This window comes from Limulus polyphemus, unplaced genomic scaffold (genome assembly GCF_000517525.1).
Source record: "Limulus polyphemus unplaced genomic scaffold, Limulus_polyphemus-2.1.2 Scaffold67, whole genome shotgun sequence".
In the NCBI taxonomy this organism is placed as follows: Eukaryota; Metazoa; Arthropoda; class Merostomata; order Xiphosura; family Limulidae; genus Limulus; species Limulus polyphemus.
Genome location: NW_013665677.1, coordinates 1,212,074 through 1,230,989, shown reverse-complemented (window position 1 = coordinate 1,230,989; position 18,916 = coordinate 1,212,074). Strand labels below are relative to the sequence as shown.

Below are 18,916 nucleotides of genomic sequence, written 5' to 3'. Positions count from 1 at the left end.
GTATGTTTCTCAATATGAATTTAATCTAAACAAATGTTGATAGTAAAATAAATATATAATAACAAATCCGTCACAACATGTAAAAATTTCAAGACAATAATACCATCGAAGGCATGTGTTCTTAACGAATTGATGAATTCCGCTTCTGACACCAATTTGTTATAAACTGCTTTCGACACCACTTTGTTACGGTTGTGCTATGTTCGTACTTCGCTGTCTCTTCAACTTTATTAGAATTTTATCTATTTGTATTTGGAAATGACTCATACCAAATATAAACATATCAAATTTTTGCTGATTACTATACTATTAACACACAAGAAAATTAGGTTTTGCTTCTTCTGGCAACATTCTTCCCTCTCACATTTCCTACTCTATTTTTCAGTTAAACTCTAGTCTTTTTTTATACTTATTTTTCAAAATTACGCCTACAGTTCCATTTTTATCTAACATAAACACCTGTTTTTTCTTCTAATTAAGATTATAGCACTCATAATCATTGGAGGTTCTGTATTCTCCAGAGCGGCTAAACAAGAAAGGTGGTCGATCCCTCTAGTAATTTTCTACCAACTTGTTGCTGTAATCCTTTAGTCCCTTAGGGACTGACCAAAAGTTCGTACCTCCACCAACCTAAACCGGTTCTTTCAATAAACTTCGAAATATTGGTGAATGGAAAATTTAGTATAGTGTTTTATTTATTTTTATCGGGAATGTTCAAGGAACTTCACAAAGGGTTTGTTTGTAATTAAGCACAAAGCTACACAATGGGCTATCTGTGCTCTGCCCACCACGGGTATCGAAACCCAGATTCTAGCGTTGTAAGTCCGCAGACATCCCGCCGTGCCTCTGGGGGCTTAACAAAGGGGCAGTGTTATAAGTTATATTTTTCTATTGTAATTTGTTTGTTAATTAAATGTATGTGCGAATTGTAATTATGAAGATAAGATCAAAAGATTTAATAATATAGGCCTAGAAAGATTTAAAGTTTGAAGTTTTCTGGTAAATTCAAGGGTAGATTATAAATATGAGGTTTTGAGATAATACAAAATGTAGTAGAATTGTTTCTAGCCGGTAGAGTGAATCAGTCAGTGTGTTTCGGTTTCAGCCAGGAAGTGATGCAAGTAAATTTATTCTTTACGTCATGCAGTTAGCGTCACCTGTAAACGTGGCGTTAAAGTTATCATAGTGTTCAAGGTAGTAAAAACTTAAAGAAGAACTATGCTAATTTTGTTATCGTTTACTTGGATTAAACGTAGAATTATTTTCACCATATAATTTAAAAGAACCTGCCAACGAGAAAACAGTTACACACAATTCAACAATATGCTTAGCATAAGAAACGTTCATTCTTCAGACAGAACAACATCGCGTTCTGTCATATATAGGAACAATGTTGTTGCAGTTTTATTCTAAAGATATTGACAACATTGATAAGATTACCTATATACTTTAGGATCAACAGGGGGTGTCTTAACGAATTACCAGTAATTTGTAGCAGAGAATAACCGTAATTTAGTTGATAACAGTTATCGTTTAACTTGATGACTTTCAATATTGGTTTTTATGTTTGCTTAATCATATAGCTATTCAAACCATGCACTGCATCCTCTGGTGAGGAATTTATAAAATATTAAATTGTGATAAAGTTTTTGTAACATTTGGTCACAAATTTTACAACATTAAATGTTTATTTTTGTACATTATATTATCGCAAGAAAGCTGTAGGTGTACAAATTACACAACGTAAATATTGTGCATGAATTAAATAGCACAAACTGATTAAATGTAAAGATATTTAGCTGTATAAAATAAAAAATTATATGTAATGCTTTTTTGAGTATTACATCTGTTGCCGTTATGTGTGGCACGTATAAAACAAATTTCAATCAGTCATTCTTAAAAAATATATATATACTATATACTGAGGTTAGTACCTCGCTAAACAACGCAGTGTTCCGAAAAACCGGTTTTCTTCTGTCTTTCAAATCGTGATTCCAACTTACAGAGCTACGTCATAGATTCGGGCATGGCAACAACTAGTCATACACCGATTTCATTCATGCGACGAAAGCCAATCAGCGTTGAACGAGCCTGAGCAATCTTGGCTGGTTAAGAAAACGTATTGTACGAGTAGCGTTTCATAACACTTGAGAAGGCGAATTATTAACGAAAAGCAAGCCCTATTTTTCTGTGTTAAAGTAGGTGAAAATTCAACTTAGTCAATATTTAGTTCAGGCTAGAGAGAGTTCACAGAAAGTTTAGAACAAGAAAGTGTATCTCATCATCAGGGTGTCCCAGACAAAGACACAGGTGACAGACTCTTGGTGCGGTGACATACTTTTTTCGAACTCAAGACGGCAGCTGCAAGTGGAGTGTGCTTGTCGCTTTAAAGTTCTTAAAAGTAATCTGAACATAACATAATCTACGAACTGGTAAGTTTGAAGTTAGTATCCCTTCGTATAAGAAGACTTTTAAAAAGTACGCACAATCGGATAAGACGTCATAAATGAAAATAAATTTACAGATAATATCAGAAAACTATTACTAGTATTAGGATTTCAGTTTTACGGGTTTAAATTAAACTTAAAGCTCACTTATAACATTTAGCCCGAAGAATGAATTACTCGTATTTTGATAGAATTTCAATGAGCTCAATGAACAATTTCAGTGTTTGTGTTGAAAATATATTTAATATTTAGACGAGCAGTATTTTGTAGCCGTATTCCAAAGCCATTATTATTTTTTAAACAAAACATATTCTTCCAAAGCCTATTTATATTTATTTGTAACATTTACGCTGGTCATCTACTTTGACAGTGCCCGTGCAAATAAATAAGGTATTGGTGCGATTTTTACATAACTTGTTTAGACGATCAGAATTGCCCTCCAGTGGCATTTTCTAGCATTTCCAAATTGTCCCCTGTGGGGCGTGCGTCCCACGTCCAGAATCACTGGTTTATACAGATGTTAGTATATATATATATTTACTAAAGATATATAAATACACCTTATTTGTCTGTTAGGGGGAGAGAAGAGTTTCAACTTTTCCTGCTCCTTATCTTGCCAAATTTGAAACAAATGATATAATTTAAAAACTTAGGAAGTTACGTGAGTTAACAACGGTACTCTTTATCCAGGTTTTCAATTATAAGACAGCCGCATATGTTACGATGGTTTATTATGTTAGTACACACATTTAGTCCGCATATGTTACGATGGTTTATTATGTTAGTACATATATTTAGTCCGCATATGTTACGATGATTTATTATGTTAGTACATACATTTAGTCCGCATATGTTACGATGGTTTATTATGTTAGTACATACATTTAGTCCGCATATGTTACGATGGTTTAATTATGTTAGTACATACATTTACTTAGGTTACGTAGAAAATTGAATCGGGATATGAATTGAATAAGATTTGGTAATTAATCTGTCTCAATGTATAAATTTGTGCATTGTACTTCTTGGGGCGTAAAATGGACGAAGATACCCGAGATTAAACATATTTTGGTTTTATTAGTCGTAAACTTGCTAAAATATAGATATCTTAGAGGGACCATGAAGAAGAATACATCTCTCAATAAGCTGAAAACATTAAGAACAACTTAATTAAACGACAGCTTTCATGTCTATAGTTCATATTGATGATCATTGTATATTTTCAACGAAACTTATGGTGTTAATTAATATATTTGTTGTCATTTAAAGGTTACTGAACACGTAATTCTTTTCTCAATTTTAGTATAAAATGGAACACGATTCATTTTATGCTGACATCATTGTTGCATCAAGTGACACTTTTTCCCCTGGATCGTGCAAGTTTCCCAAACCTAGACGAGTTCCAATGGTATGTGTGGAATTTGTTATAAAAAAATCCACTAAAGTAACTAATATAGATATTTAAAAGTTTCAGTTTAACTGAAACGTAGTTTGATTTTTTTTGTTTTAACATGGAACATGTTTTGACTACTGTGTATGATTGATTATATGCTTATCTTAGTGAGTCTTGTATTGTGTAAAAAATTATGGAAAGTCAACTACCATAATAAGTGCATTTTAGTAACAATCGCGCAGAAAATAGAGTTGGCGTATTTCAAACTTAGGTGTACGTCTTATGAAAATATTATATATACCTTTTTAGAGAAATATATAAATTATAAGACTTGATTAGAATTTACAAATGTTATTTTATAGGAAATGAAATATTTTATTGCTTATTATACAGATTCTAAATGTATATGCTTGTTCTAAACTAATAACTAAAGTTTCATTATGTTTCAAATTTAGCAGCAACAATCAAGTTAAAAGTAACATGTTTATTTATCATCGTAACAGAAAACTACATTTAGACGGTCATAAAAAACGAAATTTGATGTTAACAGTGTGCTTAATAGTAACAAGAGAAAATTATTATTTCGCTTGCGAAATGTCGTATGATTTGACTCAATATTTTATGGCATTTTAGATACTTTAAATGTTCAGAATGGCATGTTTTGATTTTCTACTTTGAAATACGCAATCTCAAATTACCTGTAATTAGTCTAATCCAAAATCAATATCAACTGTTTGTTAACAGCTTCATATGGGATCTTTTCATGGTACAAACTCGTAATTATTATATAGGAATAATAATTATTTTTTAGACTTACCATTTTTATTCGAATGAAAGTATAGCCAATTTTCAGGCAGTGAGGTTGAAACATTAATATTATTTATGGATACCAACTGAGTGTTTTTTGACACTAACGACGTTTCGCACTTACGGAAAATGGAAGTTGAAACGTCGTCATTATCAAAAATAATCAAACATATGGAGACTCCAAAACTGGTAGTGTTAAGAATCACTTGATACACTGCTGCGTGGAAAATGGAGTTCGAAACGTCGTTAGCCTCAACATCCCCCTGGGAGTTACTTTCCATAATTAATCCTGTAAAGTTAAAAATCATTAGAAAGCAAAATGGAAAATGGATGCGAAAATACAGAATCCAAGTTAAATATAAATTTAAACGTCAGTGAACGGTTTTTACCAATTTGGTGCTGACGTGTCTTTGACCACAAACTGTAAATCCGATAATTTATGTTTTGCATCCCGTTTCCGTTAACATGTGTTCCACACTTTGAGACCATGAATGTGCTGTAAGTGTGATGATCATATCCCACTATTCAGTCGACAAGAGTAGCTCAACAGTTGGCGGTGGGTACTGTTGACTAATTACCACCTTTCCAGTCTAGCAGTTTAAAATTAGGTACGGCTCTGGTGTAGATAACCCTCATGTAGCGTTGCGCGCAATTCAACAACAAATTATAAGAAGTATTTTAATGTTATTTCTCTCTTAATAAAATGATGCTTAGGTAAGAAAAACAAAACAAACACTGGAGTTTATATATATTTATATATTTGAACCCACAGATAGAGGATACAAAACAAATTTTCTCCATATAAGCTTGTATGGTTAAAAGATGGTATATATACTGGTTAATACAATTATGATGACTGATCGGTTAATGTGATGTGGCAAATAGCTGTCTACAAGCCATAATTTGGCCCTTTGCCAAATGACCGACTTTCCTGTAGTTACCCTTTTCTAGCAGTCTCGTAATTGGTGGAACCATGCTTAAATAAACAACTTGATTTGTTCATTCTTTAGGAAAAAGTAGTAAAGGTGTCATTGTATGGCAGTTGATCACAAAAAATGCTTCAAAACTGTCCTAAAAATATATATAAAGACAAAAGCAATCATCAAAGAGTTTTGAAAACAGTCCAAAAAAGCGTTACCAGCAATAAACTGTGCAAATACCCAATGTAATAAAATACTACATGAAAGAAGGAAGGCCTTTGCGTAGCATTATTGTTATTTGTTTATACATTTTCTCACAGATACAATTTTTTTCCTAATTTTGTGATCCGCTTACGAATGCAGTAAACCTTTATAATGTTTATTGTTTTGGTAACGTTTTGTTGATTTGCGTAATAGAATCAAACCTACTATTCATTAGAAGTGTATATGACGAAATGGAACTTTCTCATTAGACAAATACGTGACGAAAAAACGAACTTCATAGATAAAATTATTAGACTTAAAACTTCAAGGTTTATTCACATCTTGAACAAATATGATTTGCATTTAGGGCTAGTTTAATCTCTGCCATGTTCAAATAATAATAATAATAATACTTGCTGACCCTCAACACAGTTTTAATTATGTTATAATCGTTTTATTGCGGTATCTTTTGGAATGCAGATAAAAGTTAAAAGCTTAAAGGATTATTTTAATGGCATGTTCTGCGGTTTTGTGCAGTTGATACATCATAATTTGTACAGTTGTTAATATAACAATATTACTCCTGTTAATAATAAAGAAAAAACCTTGCTATGACGCCCCCCCCCCCCACCAGTGGCACAGCGGCTTGTCTGCGGACTTACAACGCTAAAATCCGGGTTTCGATCCCCGTGGTGGGCAGAGCACAGATAGCCCATTGTGTAGCTTTGTGCTTAATTACAAACAAAGAAATAAACCCTGCTATGTCTACGAGTGCGTGGTTTCCAAAGGCAACTGTGAAAAAAATATGGAACTGACCTGTTTTATGTGACGTCAGAACTTCTATAGAAGTAGATCGTACCATTTATTTGTCGATCACAAAACAACTGTTTTATTTCGCGAAATTTAAGCAGTTTACCTGAAAATAATATGCATCGATATATGCCATTTCAAAAGTGTGTTTCTGTCTACCACTTTTCTTGTTTTGTTTGTTACTTGTTAAGCGCAAAGCGATACAATGGGCTATCTGTGCTGTGCCCATCACGTATCGAAACTTGATTTTTAGCATCATAAGCTCTCACTTATTACAGAGCCACAGTGAGGGAGCAGTTTTTTGTTAAAATTTTCTCAGTATTAAATTACTTATAACTAAAATAAAATATTAGGTACGTTTTTCTGACACTGTGATTATTTTAACAGCTTTTAACGCTGTGTAGTTTTATAAATACTGTTGTTGAACGCGAATAGTCTGCGGGTCTTTATTAATTACAAAATTAATAATTCTTTGTGAAAAAGCTGGATACTAATGACAGCACTAAGTTAAAGAGAGAGAGGACTTGCGGTACTTACTAGTTGATGCTGTTATCAGTTGATCTGAGGATTAAGGATTTATTGGTGAAAGTAATGCTGACAAAGGAGATTCTTGAGATGGAATAATGTAGAATGTATCTAAGCGTAATTAATATTGCGTAAAATAAATGTGTTATACATAAATATGTTCGAATTGTCCATTTTCGTCAGGTTATTTAAGGTCAGTGCAACTGGACATAGAAAATGATTGGGGTAACTTTGAGTCACTGTTCACTAGTCAGTGGATTTTAGGAAAATATAAAGATTACACGCCATGTGGCTAGCGTTATATTTGCCGGTCACACTTCAGGTCAGATAGAAATTTTCCCACGACAAAATCGCCCCCTGGCGGTACCGATCATTCCTGTGCTTCTCTTAGTCGTAGAATATGTATGACTTGCAGTATATGTATATTTTGGTACAGACGGGCGATAGACGATCGACCTTGACGGGCTACCTCTACACCTGAACTGGTTTCAAGTGTTATCATTTCCGGCCCATTATACTGCCTTTTGTAAACATTTGGTTGTATCTATTCTTCAAAGTACACATACACGAGTTGTTCCTTTTTATAACATAATTCTCGAGATTTTTGCCACTCAGTTTGAGGAATTCCCAAACCAACTTAGGGGCTAGAAAACAGCTCTGCAAGACCGAGTTTTACTAATATAGAATACTAGATTTACAATGCTATTAAGAAGAATTTTGATGTTGTTTGCAAAATGAATCAAGCCAAACAAACAGTAGATGCATAATTTAATGTGTCTCAAAATCACAGTGAAACCTTGCAGCTTGAAATTGAAAACTTCCTATTTAGTTCTTGTTGAAAAGAAGAAATCTTATAATAAATGGAATTGACCTAATGTGTACAATTTAATGGATTGACTGTTTTAATGTCATGAATGTAAGTAATTTTGACTTACAAATGATCGTCGCATAAAGGTATAATAGTAACATTGTGACCAAAACGCTTTACGTAATAAATATATGTATTGCAAAAGCTAATTAAAATGTCAAATATAAAGTTCAGTGTAATTTGCAAAGAAATAGATCAAGTGAATAGAGCTCTTTATAATTCATGGTTCGTGGCTCGTTGTGGCGAAAATGAGAAAAGTAGCCCAAAAGTTAGCTGTTGATGAGCTGCTTTCTCTCTTGCATATCAGTTCAATATTCGGTGCGAAAATTCCGAAACAAACCTCTAAGTACACTAGTCAGTTGTGATTTAGTAGAAAATAGACGAATCTGCTTGTTTTTTCTCTTTTGTTTTGTTTGCAGTTTTTTTTTTATGGTTGCCTTATGCCTTTTTATAACTTCAATTTTTCTTAATACGGTGATAATCGATAATATTAGTTTTATTTACATTAGTAAATATATAACTGTGGTTTATCAATTCATGTCGTATGTGTTGTTTCGTCCAGTTTTGCTGGCAGTGTTCATTGACCACCTGCCACCTAATCAAATAATAAGCAGACAACCCTTACAAACTTAGCATCCTGTTCTGTTTATTCAGCTGAAACCACGTGACTAGATAGCTGAGCTGCTATTTGATGGGAGCTCAAAGTATCAAGTAGTATTTATAAGTTTTGTATTGTTCTTCCCCTTTAGTAATGGCAAGGGTTATTTTTACACGGAGAATATATGAAAACGTTAACCATAACTTAAAATTTCCAAAGTAAAGATCTTGTGACAAAAATGAGTTCTTTCTTGTGCCATATTTATTGATTTTATTAGTGCTAAAAACAACAACAAAATCATATTTGTTAGTTACCTGGCCTCTTTTAATTCGATTCTTGATATAAGTAAGAGTGTTTATGTATCTTATTTTGTGTTGCAGATAGAAGTTAAATTGGAGAATAATTACAGAGAATATGGCGGAATGGGCAGTTACGATATTTCCTATAAAGGGAGTTCTATGAATGATGACGCATCTGAACCAGTAGCGCCACCTAACCCCTTTGGTTCAATGCAAAAGGTACCTTCTATGAGTGACTTGTCTGAAGAAAGCTCAGCAGGTTAGTTTTGTTTTTAACTCTTTCTTACGTGAGAAGGAATTATTCTTGATAATGCACTATTTGGTTATTGAAAACATTTAAAAAAATGTAAACTACTGACAAAAATAACAACAATAAAAACATCAACCTGTTGTACTTCATTTAAGTGATTTAATTTTTACTGTATGTATATATCCATATTGAAAGTATTTTAACCATAGTTGCGGAAACTGGCTGTTTTTTTAACTGAGTGTTTCATACTACAGTTGTGATTTCTTTGAAGAGAAAGCCTTTGACTGTTATTATTTATCTCCAGTCGGAAGGAATTAGGACACTACATAAATTGTAGTACACTGTTCCACTTGAAAACACACCTCTCTTTGATATAGAGTAACCTGATACGTGTTAATGTTGAATGACATACACATGGTAATCTTTAGTCATGGCTGTTATGGAAAGTGTCAGCTTTAACCATGATCAAAATAGAAAGCATAAAAGTGTTTGTTCCTTTTATTGTACCCAGATAGTTGTTTGTGAAGTTCAGTCTCAGTATATATTTTCTTTATTTTTGATAAACGGACTGGCGACATTTGCCATGTGGTGACAAATAACAGCATTAAGAAGGAAATGGACTATACTCTCTTTATCGCCTAAACATTTATACGTGAAACTTGATAGCATGACATAACCAATTTGAACGGAAAGACTTAAATTTTTGCCAGACACGTATGTACAAAGCAGTCTTTGTGTAACTTTTTTACGTACTTCAATTTTCGAAAACATAAGACTGCTTTTATCCTTTGTCATAAGAATTTTACCCTCGTTACATTCCGCTACCATCGTGAAACTAGTCCGTGAGATAGTTTAACATCATCTTTCCTTCTCATTCATTGAGGAATATTTGCTGCAAAGTTATTAATATGTCGTTTTATACTCGTTAACTTTATTTTTTTTCAAATGTAATAATTTTATTTCACGTAATCTAACAGAAAGAAACTGAGTGGAATAGCTGGTGTACTTATAACACCCCAGAACTGTTTATTTGGGTAGCGGCTCAAAATACTGAATAATTAATTAATACGATGTAGTAAGGTTATTTAAGATAGTAGTTCCCAGCCTCTGGTACACGGAGATCTAACATTTTTTTCAAGTTAGTGTACATACATTATCAATAACAACTATGAAATATTGACTTAGCTGTTTGCCCCCCCCCCCTCTTTCCAACAAAGTTAACCAGTGATGTCTGGGGTACGGAAGAACTTTTGAAAAACATTAAATATAAAATACATCCCACGCCTCAAAATTGAAGGGCAGTCTCGATAGTTACCAATGTATTCCACTAGCCGGCACACACGTTCGCTAATTGTTGACTTATCCTTGAATGCAAGTAATACGTTAAGTATTCAAGCTGTGAGACACACCTCAATGTGCGCATTTTATTGACTCGTCCATTTGAAAAGTGCAGGTACAAATTATTTCTTTTGATTTACCTTTCTGTTAATATAAACCACTCTAAAGCTGTTGTTTTTGTAAAACAAATTACAAGCGTCAGGGGTACGCTGCAGGATTAAAGTTCTGATCGGGGTACGAGGCATAACAAGGATGTGGACCATGATCTGACACAAGAATTAAATAACAATGAATTTTTGTTCTTTGTCAATGAAACAGATAAAGTTGGAGATAACATGTTTAAAGCCATTTTTAGAAGAGCTCATTCTACTATCAAAGTTTCGGTTCTTCAAGGTCATTATCAAAGATTTTTATTGAAATAGCTTATTTATATATACACACACACACAAATATATATATAAACTTAGAACGACTTGTGGAAAAAAATTGCTGTCATCACAAATACTCTTGAGGAGACGATATGCCTAGTCTTTAAGATTACTCGAGTTATTTAGTTTAAGTCATACACGCCGATCTAAAAATATCTCGATTGAGTTTGCTTGGAACAGATAATCACATTTCTCATAGTTTACCTTTCTCTCGTGAGGAAGCGCTGTGTAACAGTATTTTGACCCCTTAACATAGACGCAATGACTAAATGTCTAAAATGAGCAGTCTTGAAGATATTGCAAAAACAATAAACATGTATATCATTTGCAAGCTTTATTTTAAAGATACAGTTAGTCAGATCGAAAGGACATATTAAAATAACCAGATTAACAAAATAGTAAATTTTATATTTACTTGAACGCTAGCTTATGTGTAATATCAAACCACTTTTTGTGTGAATATGATCATACTTAGATAAGGTATCTTAAAAACATTCAACGGGTGCTCAGAGTGCAAAGAGTTTCAGTAGGAGCTGAGTATCTATCAGGATCAAAAAACTATAACGGATGATAACTTTCTGTTAAATTTTCTATGTCCTAGTGCACTTTGAAATTTTTAAGGTTTCAGTGAATGACCTTGAAATAACTAGTACAGTTTCATTTAGGCCTAACAGTGTTGAGTTTTTTTACGTGGCTATGACATTGTGGTAATCTTACTTTTATGTCTATCGCAAGCAGGTTTCGAAATCGGGATCACTCTCACTGTAAGCAGTGCCCAACAACTGAACTAAGGCGTTAAATATTACTTTTTTTTTAACTCAACTACTACCACAGTATTTCCTCTGTTACAGTAAACTGCCGTTAAATTTTGAGTATTCAGTATTTAGTAAAAACTTACTGTCTCAAAACAGTAAAATGTGCTAACTTGACATAAGTTGTTATACGTTTGATATTTTTTATGGGATATAATTTTTGGGGTCAGGTCATTTAAATGTTTTCGTAATGTGCTAGTTTGTTCAGGTAAAATTGATATCAATGTCAAAACTACAACAACCGGAAGCAAATTGAAAACAATATTTTTTATAAACGTCATTGTAGTTGTATTCAAGGTGCTTTTACTGTTTGTTTGTTGTTAAGCCCAAAGCTGTACAATGTGCTGTTTGTGCCCTGCTCACCTCGGGTACCGAAACCTCAATATATTTGTTATAATTTCTCAAATTTACTGCCGAGCCAAAGAGGGGGAGGCTTCTTTTCTTAACGTGGTTATATCCAGTTTTCATTTTCCTTAACATAATTGTAAAATATACTCAGAAAAGTTTTTATAAATTAGAGAATACCATTGTTTAAATGTATTCCGTAGTTCAGGCATACAAATATAAAAAAAAAACAAGTGATTAATTTTAGTTTTAACCGTATATTGTTTTTGCTTAGTTTTTGAACGTAATTGTTGCTTAGTGTGTTTTTGCTTAGTTTTGAACTTAATTGTTGCTTAGTGTATTTTTGCTTAGTTTTTGAACGTAATTGTTGCCTAGTGTGTTTTTGCTTAGTTTTTGAACGTAATTGTTGCTTAGTGTGTTTTTGCTTAGTTTTGAACTTAATTGTTGCTTAGTGTATTTTTGGTTCGTTTTTGAAAGTAATTTTTGCGTAGTTTTTGAACGTAATTATTGTCTAGTGTGTTTTTGCTTAGTTTTTGAACGTAATTGTTGCTCAGTGTGTTTTTGCTTAGTCTTTGAACGTAACCGTTGCTTAGTTTTTGAACTTAATTGTTGCTTAGTGTGTTTTTGCTTAGTTTTTGAACTTAATTGTTGCTTAGTGTATTTTTGCTTAGTTTTGAACTTAATTGTTGCTTAGTGTAGTTTTGCTTAGTTTTTGAACTTAATTGTTGCTTAGTGTATTTTTGGTTAGTTTTTGAACGTAATTTTGCTTAGTTTTGAACGTAATTATTGCCTAGTGTGTTTTTGCTTAGTTTGAACGTAATTATTGCCTAGTGTGTTTTTGCTTAGTTTTGAACGTAATTATTGCCTAGTGTGTTTTTGCTTAGTTTTTGAACGTAATTGTTGCTCAGTGTGTTTTTGCTTAGTTTTTGAACTTAATTGTTGCTTAGTGTGTTTTTGCTTAGTTTTGATCTTAATTGTTGCTTAGTGTATTTTTGCTTAGTTTTTGAACGTAATTTATGCTTAGTGTGTTTCTGCTTAGTTTTTGAACGTAATTGTTGCTTAGTGTATTTTTGGTTAGTTTTTGAACGTAATTTTTGCTTAGTTTTTAAACGTAATTGTTGCTTAGTGTGTTTCTGCTTAGTTTTTGAACGTAATTGTTGCTTAGTGTATTTTTGGTTAGTTTTTGAACGTAATTTTTGCTTAGTTTTTAAACGTAATTGTTGCTTAGTGTGTTTTTGTTTAGTTTTTGAACGTAATTGTTGCCTAGTGTGTTTTGCTTAGTTTTTGAACGTAATTGTTGCCTAGTGTGTTTTTGCTTAGTTTTGAACGTAATTGTTGCCTAGTGTGTTTTTGCTTAGTTTTTGAACGTAATTGTACGTAGCTGCTTAGTTTACACTTTTTTGTCCTGAACTTCGTGTGAAGATGATTATTTTTAAAGTACGATAATACGTTTTGAGTTAGGGGAATTTGTTTACAACTTATTTGTTCGTGACTGGTATCACGTAACACAACGTAATTTGCTTTTCTTTGAAAGTCAGGCTTCTGCGCAGTACTGTTACACCGGATGCTGTTAGGATATATTATACGCATAAAAAAAAAAAAACACACCCAACAAAAGACAAAACAATTAAAATGTCTGTAAAAAGGTACGATTAAGCACCCGTTGTTCTTCCTGTAGCAAGTGTACATGAAACTTAATTTATTCAGAACACGAACAGTCTGCTTGCTACTTGATATCTAAACGTTCCGTTATTTTATTTTTCTAAATTATGGTACTTAATATGAATATAAGAATATTTATATTATCAAGATTCATCTAATTTAGTTGATTTAAAACTATCTATATTTTGTTCGAACATTTGACCAGAAGTTATCAGGGCAAATGACCAGGTTTTTTTTTTTAAACCAACTTGGGAAAAGTTGTTAATTTGTATGTTTCAACAGAAAGCTGTTAATTTGTATGTTTCAACAGAAAGCTGTTAATTTGTGTTTCAACAGAAAGCTGTTAATTTGTATGTTTCAACAGAAAGAAAGTAAACAAGAAAGTAAAATTGGTTCTTGAAAATGAAAGTTAAAATAGAGATGGTAAAAACATCTAGGGAAGCTCTGTGGTTCGATGATGGTTGTGTTATACAGCATGCTAAAGTCTTGATTTACAACTGAAAATATAGCACTTATATATCTAAAAAAAACGAAAAAAACAAAGCTGTGTAAACATGTAATTTCATATCTAGCTTTCGTGTCTCATGGCTAGCCAGTGTAAAACCACTGATGTCATCTTCCCACATTTTAGTTATTTTGTTATATATATTATTACTAAATGTTATGTATGTTAATTAGCATTGTTTCCTTAGCTCTAACAATTCAAACAGCAAACGGACTTTTTAAGCATAAGAACATATAAACAAAGTTTTGGATTTTGACCACTGGATTTGGGGCAGTAGGTCAGCGCATGCGTGTCATTTTATAAGAACGATAATAAGCAGTTTTTGATAAATACGGATGAGTTATTACATGCATTCTTACATCACGTAGAAATTACTCATTCTTTAAAATGTTGATTTATACAATATCCACTTGTTTAACTGGTAATCAAAAGCTTCCAGAAACCAGTAACGAATTTATGCATGTTTCAGTCTTGACATCGTAATGTACTTCAGCACTAAACTTATTTGTTTATCAAAGGTTTATTTTCATCTATAGAGATACTTGTAACATGCATGGCGTCTATTTCCTGAACACGTGCAAGATGCATATATTATCGTTATGGATTAGTTACGTTTCTATACAAAAGTTTTGAAACGTTATCTACATTAAGTTAAGTATATTGCTTTGTACACGCATACGATAAAACCGAAAGACGTATTGCAAGTCAACTTAATGTTCAAGGGATCATATATATAGTTTGCTATGTCATTTGCAACTTTAACTTAGTCCTTATTAGCTGAAAACAACAATAAAAACAAACAAGCGAAACTCTAGGACATTATTTACTGAATTCCGTTTATCAATAGCTATTAGGGCATTTTTCAACCGTAGTGTCAATTTGGTGTTTATATTTTCCCTTAGTTTATCTTTCTTCGTTTGTAAGTTATACGTTTAGCTTGCCATTAAACATCGTTAAGTAACACTTGAAGTGAATTTCCCAGGTGTTATACCAACTAAAACTAGCCCTAGACCCTGCAACTGAAGCTTAATAAATATATTTAGGAACTTGATTTATACTTTTTTAAAAGACTTACTTAAAGGGAAAATGCGACACGATTACTCATTACCAAACCCTGCTTATATATTTTGCATTTTAGTAAACATAGATGAATACTGAGGGACATTCAAGAAAGGCTTTGAATCATTGTTTGTTAAACTTACCCAAATAAAACTGTATTTCATACTGTTAAGAATTTATAATTACATTACAATTGAATATGTATTAATAGGCTGTTTTTGTTAAGTAAACGATACAAACTTTATGCTCAAGATCAGGGTGTAATGAAAACTTAAAAACAAATGACCGTCTTTAAACCACACTGACCACTATAACCTTAATGAATGATCTAGTGTTGACCCCAAGTAATTATTTCACAACACATGAGATGTGGTGGGGTGTTTTTCACGTACTACTCACAATATTCCACTAAAAGATATAATAAGAAAAACATAGGTTAACTGGAAGTAGTAGAAATTACATGCTCATAATTTAACTTTGTAAATCTATAGAGTAAGAATGAGTAATTAAGTAAAAAAAATCTACATCTCCATGAAATTATTCTGGAAAGCTTCCTAAACAAAATGTATAAGAACAGAAATTCTAAGAAATATGGTTTGTTTCGGATATTCATGCTAAACTACACAAGGGATATATGCCACCCTTAATTTGACCTAGTAAAGAGGATAGGGAAGGCAGCTAATCAATATCATCCACCGTCAACTCTTGACCTCATTCAACTGAAAATTGGGACTTGACTGTTACTCTTATAATGCATATACGGGACCCAAAATGCAGAGCGCGATTTTGCGGCATCGTGAAGTTTACTCCTAAGAATTTTTCTCTAATGTTCAACAACTAGCCAGGATTTCCCAGACGTTTTCTTATTACTACTACCCGTTTTTGTTTTTTTTAAACCTGTCTTCATACTCGCGACTCTTCCTACCTATGTTATATTTACAACACCAGATACAAAATATTCAAGCTTTATAAAACAATTAACGTGACTTACCTGTTAATGGGAATTAGGTGGTTTTTGTTTATTGTAAAAATTGAAAATTGTTAATTTTTATATCTTGCATTAAAGTTTCCTAGATAAATGAGTTTAAACAGATCTCCACGATATTTTGTCCTTCCTTTATGAATGGTAGATAGGTACCTTGTACTTTAATATTCCCCCATTGTTTATTGGTGAGTTTTCTTTGGAAGGGATGTATTCTCTAACATTTGTACGTTCAATCTTTCTCTAAAGTAGATTTCACGAAGTTGTTTTTGCAGTTAAAAGCTAAAATATCTCGAGAAGTCCCACTAGTTATTGAATTGACCAACGAGAAGCGATGAGAGGATTATGTAAAGTTTTGTTTGATGAAATTGTTAATTTAAAATGTTCTCAAAAGCATTGAAGTCGGTCTTGAAGAAGCGAAGAAGAATTTCAGCGCAGCTTTGTCATAGGATAATACTGGTAGCAACAGTTTTGTCAGAGGGTGATTCAAAGAACCAAAATGGTGTCTGGACGCATATAAGGTGAATTGCAAAACGCTGGAAGGTTGATGTATTGAACAGATAAATGTAACGTAGGTGAATCACATTGTAAAGAATCCAAGCCCATATACAGTAGGTGTCTGTGACTTGTGGGCGATAAATTCGAACAATATACAGACAGCACTCAATCCACTTGTTTTAAAATAATATATTCAAAACAAGTCAAACATATGTAAAAAAAAGTATTTACATTATAGGAAATAACAGTTGTATCTAAAACTCTAAATAATTATCTTTTCTTGTCAAAAGTCTACTTAGGCTAATTCAATTACTTGAGAATCCAATTGACAAGAATGATTATTTTTATCTACTCTTATCAGTGTTATCACAGTTGTATCCTGAACCTCAGATAATTGTCTCATTTTTGTAAAAGTTCACACATACTGGTTCATTTATTTTAGAACACCTTTTGACAAGACAAATTATTCTCCTTATCTCTGTTAAACTGTGAAACTCACTTTAAGATATCGCCCGTTACTTCTAATCACTCACACGCCTGCTAACTTCACGTTTTCCAACTTTTTTCTGACTGAACTTTAGTTCTCATAACTTTTCTCTTGACTTTCGCTCTCCTGGTCGCCTATATTTATACTTTGCCCAACTGACGCCTCGAACTTTCTCTAATCTACGCGAGCGACGCTGTCAGTAACAATACTAATTTAAGATAACGAGAAAAATACCGAAGATTCGAATAACGTCAACAATATTAGCAAAGCCTAGACAACAATGTAATTGCAAACACAACGTAAGACTCGTACAGAGTTACGTAACGAAATTTGTTACAACTAACACTATTAAAACGATTCATTTTCAACACTCCTGTATTACAAATTAAACAATCATTACATATTAAGTCACAAAATAAACTAAATAATAACACTTGCACTAAACAGTCTTGTGTATCCAACAGACACATTTAATCACTTAATAGACTTGTTTACAAAGAGAGACGTCAGAGGATTTTTCAGCACAATGAACATCACAGTGGAAAAATAAATCCCTTGCTTCAACTTCTTACATGTAAATACAGGTGAGTCGACAACTTCGCTCAGTACATGAACTTAATGTGTAATTGTAGTGTAGGGTAAGTTAGTAATAAATGCAGACTCAAAAATAATAATTTAAACTTCTTGCAATTCGCTTCAAAGGTGTCTTTGAAGATAAATTATATTCATAAATTTACCATCTAACATTTCAAATTCATTAATAGATATATTACTTATGGTTTGTCAAAATACTATGTGTGGCTCAGGAAAAAAAATTATAATAATAGTGCCTGAACTTGTAATTTTTAACGTTTAATTTATACAGTTCATTAATGTATGACGTTTTGTTCATTTAACAAAGTGTACATTCAGATACGCTGTTAGTTATTGCTTACTACAGACTACAGATTCAACCATTTCTGTTCGTGGATTAGGAGGGCAACGGCTATGTTTGGGAAGAACACCTGGTTGGGTTCATGTATTTTTCCCACGGAAAAGCGTCACTCTGCAACTTCGCACGATAGACAGTGGACTGCGAATACCTATATTATCACAGTTAGAAGGTCTGCCTGTGAGTCACACGAGACCAATTGCTTAACCATAATTTAAATTATATGCTATCAATAGTACCATAAAGTATTGCGTTATTTTGCATTGGAGATTTTTCTTCTCATTTCGAGAGTAAATAAGTTGAAACAGATACCCAAGTATTCCTGTTATTGATGTGTTTATCAAACAGTTGATAGGGGTTAGTTGGATTGGTGTGATTACCTCATCAATTTATCTAATGAAGTAATATATATATTTACTAGCTGAGTTACCCGGCGTTGCACAGTAAAAACTTAGATTTGAAATGTATAGATCAGTACGTTTTCAGAAAATTATTCAGTAAGTAGACAAAAGCTGTGATGCGAGAAATAAAAAATAATCAAACAAAGCTTTATTTGAAATTAGATTGTGTTTGAGCTTGTCTTGTTCTTTGAGCCTGAAGTCGTACATCATGTTGCTCCTCTGTTTCTTGCTCTCTGTAAGTTATTTGTCTTAATTTTTGTGCTTGAAGTCTGGTTTGACATTGTTCCGAAATTTCTTGTTGTCTATATCAAGCTTGCCTTGATAATTCTGACTGAACTATGGCTTTG

At 32.6% G+C, this 18,916-nt stretch overlaps 1 protein-coding gene across 3 annotated transcripts in view; it reads left to right on the top strand.

Moving 5' to 3' along the window:
• The first annotated feature begins 2,050 nt into the window (after nt 1-2,050).
• The window catches only part of LOC106465421 (protein c-ets-1-A-like), a 64,177-nt gene continuing 47,311 nt past the window's right edge, over nt 2,051-18,916 (top strand). For 2 of the 3 annotated variants that reach the window (XM_013925656.2, XM_022393659.1), the window contains exons 1-3: nt 2,051-2,432; nt 3,751-3,855; nt 8,953-9,130. In XM_013925656.2, coding sequence (XP_013781110.2) covers nt 3,757-3,855; nt 8,953-9,130 — 277 coding nt within the window. In that variant the 5' untranslated portion in view covers nt 2,051-2,432; nt 3,751-3,756. Of the gene's footprint in view, nt 2,444-3,750; nt 3,856-8,952; nt 9,131-18,916 lie in introns of all 3 variants that reach the window. The other variant, XM_022393668.1, reaches the window with a different exon arrangement.